The following is a 13,403-nucleotide window of genomic DNA, read 5'->3' on the forward strand; positions in this document are numbered from 1 at the left end:
GTAGCTGTTACGCCATGTTACACCTCATGGATGACATCTATGTGTAGATGGAGACAGTGAGGACTCATCTGCAAGATCTGCAAGCTGCAAAAGGGATGAGGGAGGAGAGATCTGTAAAGATCTTGCCAAACATTTAGACATACCTGTCTGCAAACAACAGCCCATTCTCAGTCTCTGATGGAGGATGATACCAGGAAGGTATGTTGGTACTGGGATGTGGTGAAACATTTAGCCGTGACTGAAGAAAGGCCCTAGACAAACAGTAAGGGATAATGTTTGCCTGGGGTGTGTCTAGACCATCCAACACATCAACATTGTGTTTTTGTTATCTACCAGCTCATTAATTCCCAGACTCCGTTAATAGGTCTCTTCCTCTTTTTCTACATCAAATTGTGATCACTCTCTTCTCTGAGAGGCACAACTGGACCATTACCCAAAAATAGTCATGGGAGGAGGTCACAGCAGGCACACAAGAGGTGAAGTTGTAGGATAGTGGCCATGGAGGCCAGGGTGCTCCAACTCTTGGCTGATGCATCACCCAAAGGTAAGGTCTTTGGTATGCATATGTATATCTAGTCTGGTTGTGGATGAGGTGAGCTTTTCTAAGGCTGCAGACACTTTCTAGGAAGTCCCCGTGTCTTTTCTATGTGAATGGGAATCTGTGATTAGGCTGTCTTGTATGCAGAATGAATGGAGTCCTTCACACAGAAGTTCTGCCCTGAAAAGAAGCCCAAGAGTTTCTTCCAGCTGAAGAGCAAGAAGCTCCTCAGATGCTTCTCCACACTCTTCCTGCAAAAGTCCTGCTTGCAGATAGCCCACCACAGGCTGGAATTACCAGGACAGAAACCCAGGGGTGAGTGGCTACAGACACAAGCTCCAAATCCTGTTGGATTAGAGACCTGGAGGTGTTCAGGCTCTGGACCTTCATTTCACCAGGTATTTTGCCAGATGTCCAGGTACAGCTCATTTTTCCAACTTCCCTTGTCAGCATATTTACACATGTATGTGTTTTGTAGCATTAAAAAAAAAAAAGAAAAAAGAAAGAAAGAATGGTAAGACACTTAATGGTGTCATACTTTTTATTACTAAGGGCTTTTTTGGGGCAGGTGACATAATTCCAAAAGCACGTGTGGTCACAGAACAATAGACACTATACAAAATTCATGCTTTATAGAGAATAATATTTACTGTCTTGGTCATCAGGGATGGGCAGTTGTAGTGGCTGGGGGATGAAAGTGAACAGTTCATAAAGGGAAATGCACATTTCTAGGGAAAATAAGCCATTTGTCAGAGATAATCCGAAAGCTTCCCATGAGCTGTAGAAGGAAAGGGAGGCTATTCTTGGTTCCCAAATCCACAGAAAGAAGAAGTATTGGAAGAAGTAGAGCTTGCCTTTTGGCTCACACCAAACTCCATGCAGCTCCGCCGAGGTCGCAACTCCCTCTGGTGGGATGACACTGTCTTTGCATGGAGTATTTCATCAGACACAACAGCATGAGCTTATTCTGTTCGACTTCCCTTCCCCATGCCTTTTCACTTGCTAAAACTCCCCCCCTGCAGTGTGTGCATGTTTTCATTGAAGGGATTCTTATTTTTTTTTATTTTTTTGGTTCATGGAAATAGCCTCAGAAGAATGCAAGACTTCCAGAGGGAGGAGGTTTTATGCAAAATATTTAGCATTGATTTACAGATAGACAAAGAATGTTGTCGGTTTCGGGAGGGCACATAATTTATCTTCTGATATCACAGCAAGTGAAGACATAGATACCAGACTACAAGTAGGAAGGCTTTTTTTCTCCCCACAGAGACCTCTTCCAGCACATCCAATGTCAAGCACACATTGTCACCTAGCAAAACCTGCTATCCCCCTGTTGCCTTTTCTCCTTCCTCACCCTGGTTCTTCCTTCTATTAAAAGTAGTTCAGGATGGGAGACAGTCCACCCCCCTGCTTTACCTCCAGGTCTTCTAAACCTGTTCCTGCACAAGCACTTTGGAACAGGGCTAAGGCAAATATCAGGTAACTACTAGGATGGAAAAACAATGCATTTTTTACAACCTAATCAATAATAGTAATTCCTTTTCCCAGTAATTATTCTGCTTTTAGATTAACTGTAATTTATTGGCCAGCCCTACTAGTTTCTTGGGGTCCATTTTCCACAGCATTATAGAAAGCTTCTGCTGTCTGAAGTTTCTAAGGGCTCTTTACACTTCTTTTTACTTATCATAGAGTATTTGACCACAAATAGTATAAATCCCCAGTCTCACCCATTTTTATTTTCTTTCACTCTCACTGTACTGCATTGCAAAGGTTAATAGCTAACCTTTGGAAATAAATGGGTTATTTTTATAGTCAGGATTGCAGTGGCTGACAGGGTCCAAAGGTACCAGCAGTCTTCTGAGCATCACCAACAGATGTAAGCACCCACACGCAGATTTCTTTAAGGAGCAACTGCGTTTCTGGAAATCCAGGGTGGTGTTATTGAAAAGCAGGTTTGTGTTCGTCAAAACAATGGTTTATTTGGCTGCTTCTCTAGGGAAGAGCTCCGAATGTTTTCTTAGCCCTCTGTTTCCCGCAGGCTTTGTGTTGTTTTGGTTGGTAGATGTTTTGGGTGCTATCCTGAAAGATCTGGGAACTATCTTTGCTGAACTCTGCTTTGTGTGTATTTTTGCGTGGTGAACTGCTGCTTGGGAGAGAGAGAAAAACCTCAAACATACCTTTATATCTATCTATCCTGAAGCCACGCTTACTGTTAGATTTGGCTTTGGGGTTGAGCAGGGCTGGATTTAGTGGAGAGAAATCCATGCTCTGACAGTGAGATGTGGATGTACAGACCCTTTGGGAAGCCCCAGACAGGCACCGATAGCATGTAATGGGCACAGATCCCTTGCTCCACTTCTTTTTTTGTTTGTTTTTTTTTTCCTATGGTGTAATGCATTACTTTCATTTCTGTTGTTCATCCTTCTCTCTGCCTCTGCATCTCAGTTCTTGTAGCTCTATCAGACTCAGCTGTGATACAAAACTAAAGTGAAACAGTTTCTCTAGTTATCTTGGCAGCAGAGGAAGACCTGAAGATGGTGTGTGAAGGCTCAAAAAAAGAGGAAAATTATGAAAACAACTAAAAAATATGTCAAAATCTGACATTCTTAATGGCTATAGGAATGGACTATATTGTGCCTCCAAAAGATAAAAGAAGTAAGATGCATACTATGTATCATTAGCTAGCTAAGTGTTAGGCTTCTAACATAATTTAATTTCCTGGTCTCCCTTTACTAGTAGTGAAGAAAAACAGCCACCTCCAGATATATTTTCTCCTCCTGTGAAAGTACATGCTGAGAGGTTATCATCAGTTGTCTTAGTTATTACAACCAGTGAAAACTCTGAAAATCCTTAGGGAAGTTTGGATGAGCCATAACTATTGGGAGGTTCCATTTTGTATTGCAAAAATGTGTGGTGGGGAGGAAAGAAGCAAATCCGTGACCCACCTGGACATGTGGTGCACTTCAAAGCATGGCTTATTACGTTTTGCTAGGTCAAAGTCAAATTAAGATCTTACTTTTTTTTTTCTATTTGAGTTATATTTATTATAGTATAATATATATTTATATATGGTTTTATATCTATACATGGAGAGAGAGAGAAAAAAAGTGGGTTCGGTTATATGAATCTTGGAAACTTCTGCTTTAAAATCCTGGTTAATTTAGAAACTTTTATTTCTACTTTCATTAAAAATATTTGAGGAATAAAATGGTTATAGTATTTCCAAAGTGAAATATTTAATTTAGAAAATACCTATGTGTCCTTTTTTTTTTTTTTTTAAGGTAGAATTTATGTTCTGGGCTTTTGTATCATCTAAATCGTCTTTGTCTTTTAACTCCAAGGAGCCATCTCAAGTCCTGTTACTGGTACTACTAATGAGACACATATCTGCCCAGCTCAGCAACTGCCCACTTCATAACCAATGACTATTATCAGTGTTGGAGTGTCTCCATACAGACCATAAGAACAATCACAGGACTTCTCTGACTGCTGAATCACTCCACAGGTTCACCTGGGGTGCAGCTAAGCATGTGGGTAGTGCACATAAGCAGGCAACAAGATATTGGAGTGAACCTGGCTATGACGTAACTCAACTGTGCAGGACCCCATGTCATTTATTTTGCATTCAAACATAGACTTTTGTCTTCCACATAGGTATGGGGCTCTTGGTTCAGCTGAGAGGAGTCACCTTCGTCTTGGTATTGGTATCTACACACCATCCCACTGCAGGTAATTTTGCTCTGTAATGGATTGGTTTTGCTCTGCACTAAATCCATTTCAGAGCCCATGGCTAGATTTGAACTGATGCCCCCTACAACTTTCTTCTCCACTGAAGGAGGTCCAGATTTAGATGATTCCTTTGGATTTCATGTGAACACAGATGTATGTTCTGGGATTCAGTGTGCTCAACTGTAAGCATTAAAATTGAGAATCTGAGAGCTATTTGTCTAAGGTATGTGTACAGTCAATAGAAGAAGATGGGCCCTCCCAGAGCATAACTCATTTATCTCAGATTCCCATCACCCCAGGGAATGAATCGCTGAATGCCGTTTCTCCATAGTTTCTCTACAAAGTGATTGCCTCAATGAGATACTTATCTTTTAGGTGGCTAAAATTTCGTGAGATGAACATACCTCGATAACTTAATGTTGTCAACACTACAAAGGGAGGTGATAGGTAATTTTGACTTGCATGATGTATTGGATGCTGGTCATTTTAAATGGGGATGACTTTTAACAACTTGTGTTTCAAATGCATCTACGTACTTTTCTTCATCCTCGAATTTGCAGCTGCTGCTTCTGATCAGAGCTGTGGGAGGATGTGCTAATGTCATAGTATCAGTGGGGAAAGCACTTATAGGGCACCATAAATTCAAAACTTCTCATGGACTTCTTCTCCCTTAGCCTTTAAAACCACTGTGACTGCTGAGCACAGCTCACCTGTTTGTCTCTCTCTTCTGTAGGTGGTGGCCATGATCCGTTGCTTGTCTTGGATGGTTATGAGGCTGATGGTATTCATGTCAAATGTTTGTCTGAGAGGTCGTTTGCTGAAGTCGAGGTGTTGTGGACAGATGGTAGAGGAGACAATGTCACTGGGACTCCTCTCACCACTGGCACTACCACTGCTAATGCCAGCAGCTCTATCATCCTAAAACCAGGATCTGGAAGCTCTGTGACCTGCAAAATAATTGATAAACTGCTGAAAACATCAACAGAATCTTCAGTTGTCATTGCGGGTGAGTATGAGCTTGTGTCCTTGTGGCCTGGGAGAAAAAATAGTGAGCTGATACATGCAAAGCAGATTGCCCCAGAACCTCCTATTTCTAGTGGAAAAGAATAATCAGTTTTCACAGGACATTTTCTTCTGTAATACTTCTTGGTCTTTGCACTGAACCACTGTGGGCAACTCCCAAACGTTGTCAAATTATTAATAGTAGAAATACTCCTCTATGGGTGTGATGCCATCTGGGGGAAATGAAATCTGGTTATTGAGTGGTGCCTATTCTCACTTGCAAGGATGGAGGATGCTGTTCCATCTTTCTCTCTCATTTTCTTCTGCTTCTGTTTCTATTGCTATAACACCTAATGCAGTGGTTTACACAAATCACTGATGGTGCTTTGTAAAATAGTCTAGGGATGTAACAGTCACAGTGAACTGCTCCTAGAGGTGTCAAGGACAGAAATTTAGATCCAAATTCATTTTGTTTCACTTTAGGCATGTAATCAAAGTATAAAGTTGATAGTTAAGGAAAGTTATAACTGGTCATCTGAAATAATTTGCAGATGTCTTCTTTCCTGACACTTCCCCTTGGCTGGCGGCTTTTGTTGTGATCCTGCTCTTGAGCATATTCCTGGTTATCGCTGCAATTCATAAACTCAGAGGTAAGTTCCACTCTTAATGCTGAAGTGATGAATGCTTCATACAATCCAGTGGAAAGAAAAATCCCACCATGTCCCGAATTATCTGGGGAGGGTACAGGATTATGAACAATATCACCCTCCTGATTCTTCAACCATGGCTTTTTACTGTATTTTTGCTTTCCTTGCATATTCCTTTTTAAGCATCTCTTAACTACTCCAACACTTTGGGGTATAAACCTATACAATCACATTTGCCAATATGATTTGACATATTACTATAGTGAAATTATCGTTGCAACTTAATCTCATTTTTGAAAGAAAGCAATTCTTGCAAATAACTGAAATATGTTAGTGTACCCAAATGTATCCACTGGCTTAATTTATTTGCAAGTAATTTTATTGCTTTATAAACTAGTTTCTAAGACAGTTCTACAACACAAATCTGTTGCCAAGACAGCATGCCAAGTCTGCATTCTTTCTGCTTTCAGCATCCATAGTTTTATTCCTTAAATTCTGTGTGATTTCTCATTATTTTAATGGAAGATATAAGTATATGCAAATCAAGATATTTTGAAACTAAACTGCTTCCTTACCAAACATGACCACCATGAAATATGAAATTTTTCATTTGAAAACCTACAAGTAAGCAGAAAGTAAGATAACATTTTCCTTCTCCCTGCCTCTCTCTGCTCTCTTCTTCTCTCAGAGAACAATAAGACAACTACTCGTGAAAGTAAGTCACATTAATACCATATTTAAAAGTCTTATTAATATTATATTTCATCATGAACATCTTGAAAGATATGTGCAACAGTATGAATGCTGGCCAGTGGTATGAACCATGGGGTGAATTAGTTGTATTCCTGAAGTTGTTTTATGACAGAGACTTCAAAGATTGGGACTTTGGCTGACCCTATCTACCTGTAGGCTCCAGCTAGGGTGCCTTTGGGGAGTACATCACCTTACGCAGAGCCAATACAGAAAGACAGGCCCACTGCTGATTCCTGTTCCTGAAGAGAAATGAGGAAATTCTTGCGTCCCACTTAATGTAGGCTATTCTGCCTGCAGATGTTGAAAGAAGTAGTAAAATACTTTTGGTACGAGTCATCTTTTGTGCAAAAACCTTGATAGGTTTTCTTTCCCCTGACCCACTATCTCTCTAAAAATTTACCATTTCCAGAAAAATGACTTTTTGACAATTCTCCAAGCTGTCATATCCAGGATCCTTAAAGCAGTAGAATATTTTCTAATGGCCTTATGCAAAAATGTGATAGAAAGACTCTCTGGACACCCCGAATACCATGTTGGAACGTGGTTAAAACCGCCACATGGATGTGATTGAGCAGGACATAGAAGTGACAGCATGTTCTGGCTGGAAGGTGTGTCCACAGACCAGTTTTTCCCTGCCAAGACCTACTCCACCTTTCAGTAGGTGCAAAATTTTCAATACAAAATTTTGTTTCATGTGAAAACTGGAGGTACTTCTAAAACATTTTTTCTAGATTTTTTTTTTTTTTAAATTTTAAAAACAGTCTTAGGAAAAAGAGAAAACTGTATCGCTTCTTTTAGATAGCTTGCATCTTTCATCTCTCACCAGCAATGAAGAAAATAATGATCCAGTTCTAGAGCAGGAACTCAACTTATTCCTCTGAATTGTACATGGATTTTTTTTTTTACTCTCTAATGACTACAGAAACAATTAAAAAAAAAATAAGCTTCCTGGCCTAAAGGTAGCTTTTGTAAACTTCTGGAGAATCCAACATATTCTGTTTGAAAAATACCACAGGCTAGGAAGTTATTTTCATTTTTAAAAATAAAAATCTGATTGTCTGTCCGAATATTTACATCAATTTCTGAACAGTTTAATCTTTAGGATGAGATTTATTTTTTTTTTTTAGGACTTCTGACTTACAGAAGAAAAGCAGAATATATCTAGTGGCTGTTTTATACTGATGATAACTCTAAAGGAAAGAAAATACCCCTTTGCCATAATTGAGGGAGTCAACTGCTGCCCAGGAACTAAACTCAGCAATTTGCATACAAACGAAAATGTTTTGGAATTTAAAAAAAAAAAGTGTATGTGGGAACAAATCTATGGAGACTTTTATTAAAATTCACATCCAGTCATCCCTGAAACACTTCTCATCCATTTTGCAGAATCTTGCCACCTCTCAGCTGATAAGTCAGTATGACTTGTGAAATAAAACTGAGTATATACTAAATTATCAGAGAACAGAAGAAAGTCTTTTTACTGTGAAGATCTTTGAATACTGGCACGGGTTGCCCTGGAGAACTTGTGGAGTCTCCACCTTGGAGACATTCAAAACACAACTGGACACAGCCCTGGGCCAACACTGCTTGAGCAGGGTGGGTGGACTAGTTGGATCTCCAGAGGTCCCCTTCTTCAATAATTTATGTGTATGTATATATACATGCAAATATATACATACAACTATACATATAAATCGTTGTGGCTTAATCATTTCTGTACAGTCTTTAAAATGGAATGTGAAGTGCTTGAAGAATTATTTTTAGGATATAAAAATATTTCTCTGTTCACAGAAAATGCACAAAAGGAAATTCAAAGAGGTAAGTGTAACAGCTTTTTTTTTCATTGATTTCTTTCTATAAATCTCTCTAGTCCTTTAGAACCAGATAAAAGCTGAGCTCAGGAAATACTAGTGACTGTTTTGCTTTTGCAAAATAAAATTTAAAAAAAATCTTTGCAATACCTTTTATATTGACCACTTAAAGATAATCAATGCCCATTGCAAAGACGATGACTAACTCCATGGAGAAGTTTGATATATGGCTGGTATTTTTTGCTCAGTATTTGAGCCTGCAAATTGTTCTGTTGGTTAATTTGGGTAAGTTAATGTGTTCTTAATTTGGGATCATGGTTCATGATGAATTTCAGTCTGTAAGAAAAAAAAAGAATTAAGCTCTAGAGTCTGAAAAATAATAAAAAAATTCATTTTCTGATCTTTTTCTAAAGACTGGTTAGGACTGCCTTGTACAAAAGTAGAACAAGAAGATTGCTTTTACTGTGAAGAGCAAGTGTGCTGAGTATGCAAATTATGCCAGAGATGTAGTAAATACAGTAAACCTTTTTGAAGTCCTTTTTAGTAGCCCTTATGGTACCATGGAGAAACATCAGTTATAGCTTTTATAAAGCCTTGTTTGAGATTATCTGGACACAGTTCTGTTGTTTCAACATAAGTACTAAGAACCATCAGCAGATGGGTGTGCTAATGCCATTCAAGCACATGCTAATGCCATTCAAGCACACCCTCATTAAAGTACTCATTTGGGGTTTTCCCCTTAGTTCAGTCATCTGAAGTACTTCATTTTACCAAGGTGAATTTCTTGACCAGTCTTTTTATTCCCACATTAAGGGAAAGTACCAGCATAACGAAGACTGTAACTCTGGCTGCTTTATAGCAGGGGAACATCTGGTCATTTTTATGAAGCTCAGATCATTTCATTTTATCTTCGCTCTTGCTATACAGAACACAGTGGAACACATGGAAAATTCACCGTATTTGTGTTTAAAATAAAAAAAAAAAAAAGGAAAGGAAATTGTGTTTTAATATTTAAACATAATATTTTTCAGAGATAAGCCAACTCAAGGATGACCTGGGTAAGAGCATATTTTGACTTCCTTGTTATGTTGGTTTGGAGTATCCCTTGGTTAGACGAAGCCTCTGTATTTCCAAAAGTTATAGTATCATGAAAGAGGGCCCATATTGAAAATGTCCTTTTATTGTAAAGGTAGAGTTTTCAATTGCATTAATGATATCTGGTATTATTATCTTCAATGTCACCTGGTTTTAACCAGTGGATGTTACGCATCTAGTCTAAGCTAATAATCTAGACTCCTTCTACAGGATGGGTATCTTCAGAGGACAATGTATCTCCCACCTATTTTGAAATCATATTCTGAACTTAATGGCAAGCCTCAGTTCCCTAAATGAACACATTCTTTAACACTGAAATTCTCAGTCACATTTTGTGAGTTTTTGTCTTGAATAATGTAACATCCTCTGCTATTTCTCAGTTTGTTTCTTTGTTTTTCAGCTGAGGAGCAGGACAGATTTCAGAAGGGTAAACTAACATTTTTTTTCTACCCTGCATTTAGTACCACACGCTATTCTTTTAACCATACCCTGAAAGATGCTTTGCAGGTGACCATTCTAATAACACAGTGGTGTTTTATGCAATTTTGAATACTAGAGTTGGAAAAACATTCTCAGAACTTCACATTTGCAAAGATTAACTCCCCGATTCCAACCAGAAAGATAATTGAAAAGTTGTGTTATGCGTATGTGTACACACAGTCTCTCCATCTATAGTTACATAGCTATATATCTACAGATAGAGAGTATATATGTATATAAAGTTATTTTTCCACTGCTAGAAAATATTTAAGCGGAACATTTTATTTATTGCATCTCAGAACAAAATAATGACTAAAGCATCTGATCACAGCATTAAAATTAATATAATGGGAAAAAACCCAGCGCAATTCCTCTTGAACATTGAGAATAAAAGAGTTCTCAAAAAGCAGCTGTGACAAGCTGTGTCCCCAGGTGAAGCTAAGAACCATAAAAAGGATACATTGGGGTTTATTTGTGTACAAGAGACAAATATAATCTCAAGCTTTGTGTTACTGAGAGAGGTTTTACTCTCCTCCTCTTATGATGCTCTATGAACTGTAAATATCCTTGGGAGCTATTTGTTCTGAATCACTCCCTCATTGTTTCTGATAGTTTCCTTTATTTATTTTGTCATGTCTCATGCTCAGGAATATTTGTGCAATACATTATTTAATACCAGAGAAAACTTACATAATGCATATCTATTATTCTACAAAGATAAACAGATTAATCCTAGATCTATTAAAATATATAAACAGATTAAGCCTGTATATATAGATAACCTATATATATTAGTATTCCAAAATGAATAGTGAGTGTACCATAATTCACCTGCTTTAGTCGTCCTAAATTTTAATTTAATTTTGTTTCCCTGTAGAAAATCTGGATATGTCGATCAAAATTGGTAAGGATATTAAGTTAACTTTGGTCCTTAAAAATAATTTATATTATTTGTGATTAGAAACACCATTTTGGAACTGAACTGTGTCACCATGTGTCGGCTGTTGCAGCACTATGGTCCCTTCCACACTGAGACTTAGTTGTCCCTAAAAAAAGTGTTTTTCTGACACAATCTTGAGCTCCAGAATGTCTGTTTCAATAACAAGGGTACATCATTCCAATCATTTAAGGATTTAATTTTTGCTGTAGCTGAGTAGAAAACAGATTTCCTTTCCTACTAACAAACTGATATTTTTGAAAGCAAGAAAAAAACCCCAAACTTTTATAGGCATTTTGACTCTTGGCCACGTGAAGCTCCTGTTTGTCACCTAACAGGAGACATGGCAACAGCTCCTGTATGTACCTACAGGTGATTCAGCTCACCTAACTAGTTAACTAAATTTTGGGCATTGAGGCTAAGGCAGAGTTCTTGGCTCCCTTGTTGAGAGATGAAGGCATCCAAGAGTAGTTTCAGATAGGTGGTTGAAACAGCAGTGAAGAAACACTTTCCGATGTGCCATTCTTTTTCTCCTGACTCTACACAGAACCCGGGTGACTAGCTTGGGTTTAGATAACCTCTAGCTCTCCAAAGTTAAGCTGGCATCCTTTCCTTAGTCCTAGGCCAGGTCATACTGAAGTAATGTAGTATTGGAAATACTCTTATTAGCACAGATACCCTACAGAAGAGCCTTGCCATGCATGAGGATAATGTAACTTCCTGTCCTTTTCAGAAAAAATCCAGAACGAACTGGGTGAGTTGAAAGCTGAAAACAATTTTATCGAATCTACACCCCTCCAGCCCCATACTGTACTAAAATTGGGTAAATTAACACTCTGCAGTAATTTTAATTAATCATTCATTTCTTTTCTTGCAGAGTTCAGGAGAGCTCATAGAAATGCAGGTAAGCCAAGTCTTGCCTGCCATTAACCTCATGTTGTTCCATGCACATACCAGAGTCTATCCCTTGTATTATAAAAAACTCAAAAGCTGTCAGAATTTGGGAAAAATTTGCAGCCCATTGGTTGAAACAGGCATGCAGGTTTTCTTAGGCATCTCCCATCTACACAGTTCTCGGTGTCATGAGTTGGGGTGAATCGTTTCTGCACCAACCAGGACCTTTTTACATGTTATGTGGCTTGGAGAGACTCAGCTTTGTGTTTTATTCCAAAAAACCAGGCTGCCAGATGGGTCCGATCAGAGAGCCTGGATGTCCTCAGTCAGAGTAAGGATGAATTAATAAAGGCACAGTGGAGCCAGAGAACAGGCATGCCCTGCTGGATATTATTTCTGTTATTGAGTTTTTGTCTGACAAATGCACACTGTATATTCCTGGGTTGTTTGTTTGTTTTGTTTGGGTTTTTTTTTAATAATTTCTCTCCTTTATTCACTTCCTTTCAGATAATTGTTTATTTTCCTGAAAATCAGAAATAACTTGCTACTTTGTGGTTTTTTTCTCCCCCCCCCCCCCCCCTTCTTTCTCAAGTTAATATCACTCTGGATGAGAACTGCAAACATCCCAGCCTCACCATTAAGGAGAAAAACAGAGTCGTGTCCTCTACCCAGAAAGAGATCCTGCCCAAAGCGTTAGTAGTAGCTACTGAAGGGTTTTCAGAAAAGAAACATTACTGGGAAGTGGAGGTGGGGGACAAATCAGAATGGGAGCTGGGCGTGGTGTGTGAGGAGATTAGAAATACGCTGAGGAGCAACACGATGAATACTTTCCCAAAGGGGAATTTATTCAGCCTGCAGTTTTCTCAGGGAGAATACAGCTTAACTGGTGGGAAGGGTGTAAGAACTTGCAAGCCCTGCAGCGTGGTAGGTGTTTTCCTGGATCAGGAACTTCATAAGCTTTCATTCTTTGATGTTGAAGAAAAGTGCCTTCTCGAGTCTCTCTCTTTTGAGTTTTCTGGGAATCTGTACCCATTCTTCAGTCCAGGCTCTGACGGCAAATGGTTGGGAGTACGCCCAACCAATGTATACATTTAAAACACATTACCCTCTCTGTGACATCTTTCACAGGGCCAGGAGGAGATTAATAAATTGATAATGTGAATCACAGAGGACGTGAAAGCAGAGAGGAAGGCAAAAAAGTAATAGCAACTTTTAAAGCCATGGTCAAGAAAGAAATAGTCTCTTAAGTACTTCTTAGGGATCCATCTTGTACTAAGAAATAATTTTGTAAAAACCCAGACCTGTCAAATATTGCAATTTTCTTTCATTTTGCCTGGACTAAAGAAAAATGGATTTATTTCAGTATTTGTTGCATTTGTTGTGTATTCATTTTTGACTAATAAACCCATTGGAACAGTTTACCAAGAAGAGTATGAATGTGAATTTCAAATTTTATACAAAGTCGGAAAACTATTAATAACAATCAGATTGTGAACTATGAAATGCAAGTAGTCTTT

General features: G+C 38.5%; 1 protein-coding gene across 1 annotated transcript; it reads left to right on the top strand.

Moving 5' to 3' along the window:
* Nucleotides 1–690: 690 nt before the first annotated feature.
* Nucleotides 691–13,052, top strand: LOC128135767 (butyrophilin subfamily 2 member A1-like). Its single transcript, XM_052774830.1, has 12 exons — nt 691–853; nt 4,193–4,267; nt 5,001–5,273; nt 5,821–5,919; nt 6,605–6,631; nt 8,461–8,487; nt 9,512–9,538; nt 9,976–10,002; nt 10,933–10,959; nt 11,726–11,746; nt 11,870–11,896; nt 12,479–13,052. The coding sequence occupies exons 1-12, from the start codon at nt 691–693 to the stop codon at nt 12,979–12,981; spliced, it is 1,296 nt and encodes a 431-aa protein (XP_052630790.1). The 3' UTR covers nt 12,982–13,052.
* The last annotated feature ends 351 nt before the right edge of the window (nt 13,053–13,403 follow it).

Source organism: Harpia harpyja, chromosome 24 (assembly GCF_026419915.1).
Source record: "Harpia harpyja isolate bHarHar1 chromosome 24, bHarHar1 primary haplotype, whole genome shotgun sequence".
NCBI lineage: Eukaryota > Metazoa > Chordata > Aves > Accipitriformes > Accipitridae > Harpia > Harpia harpyja.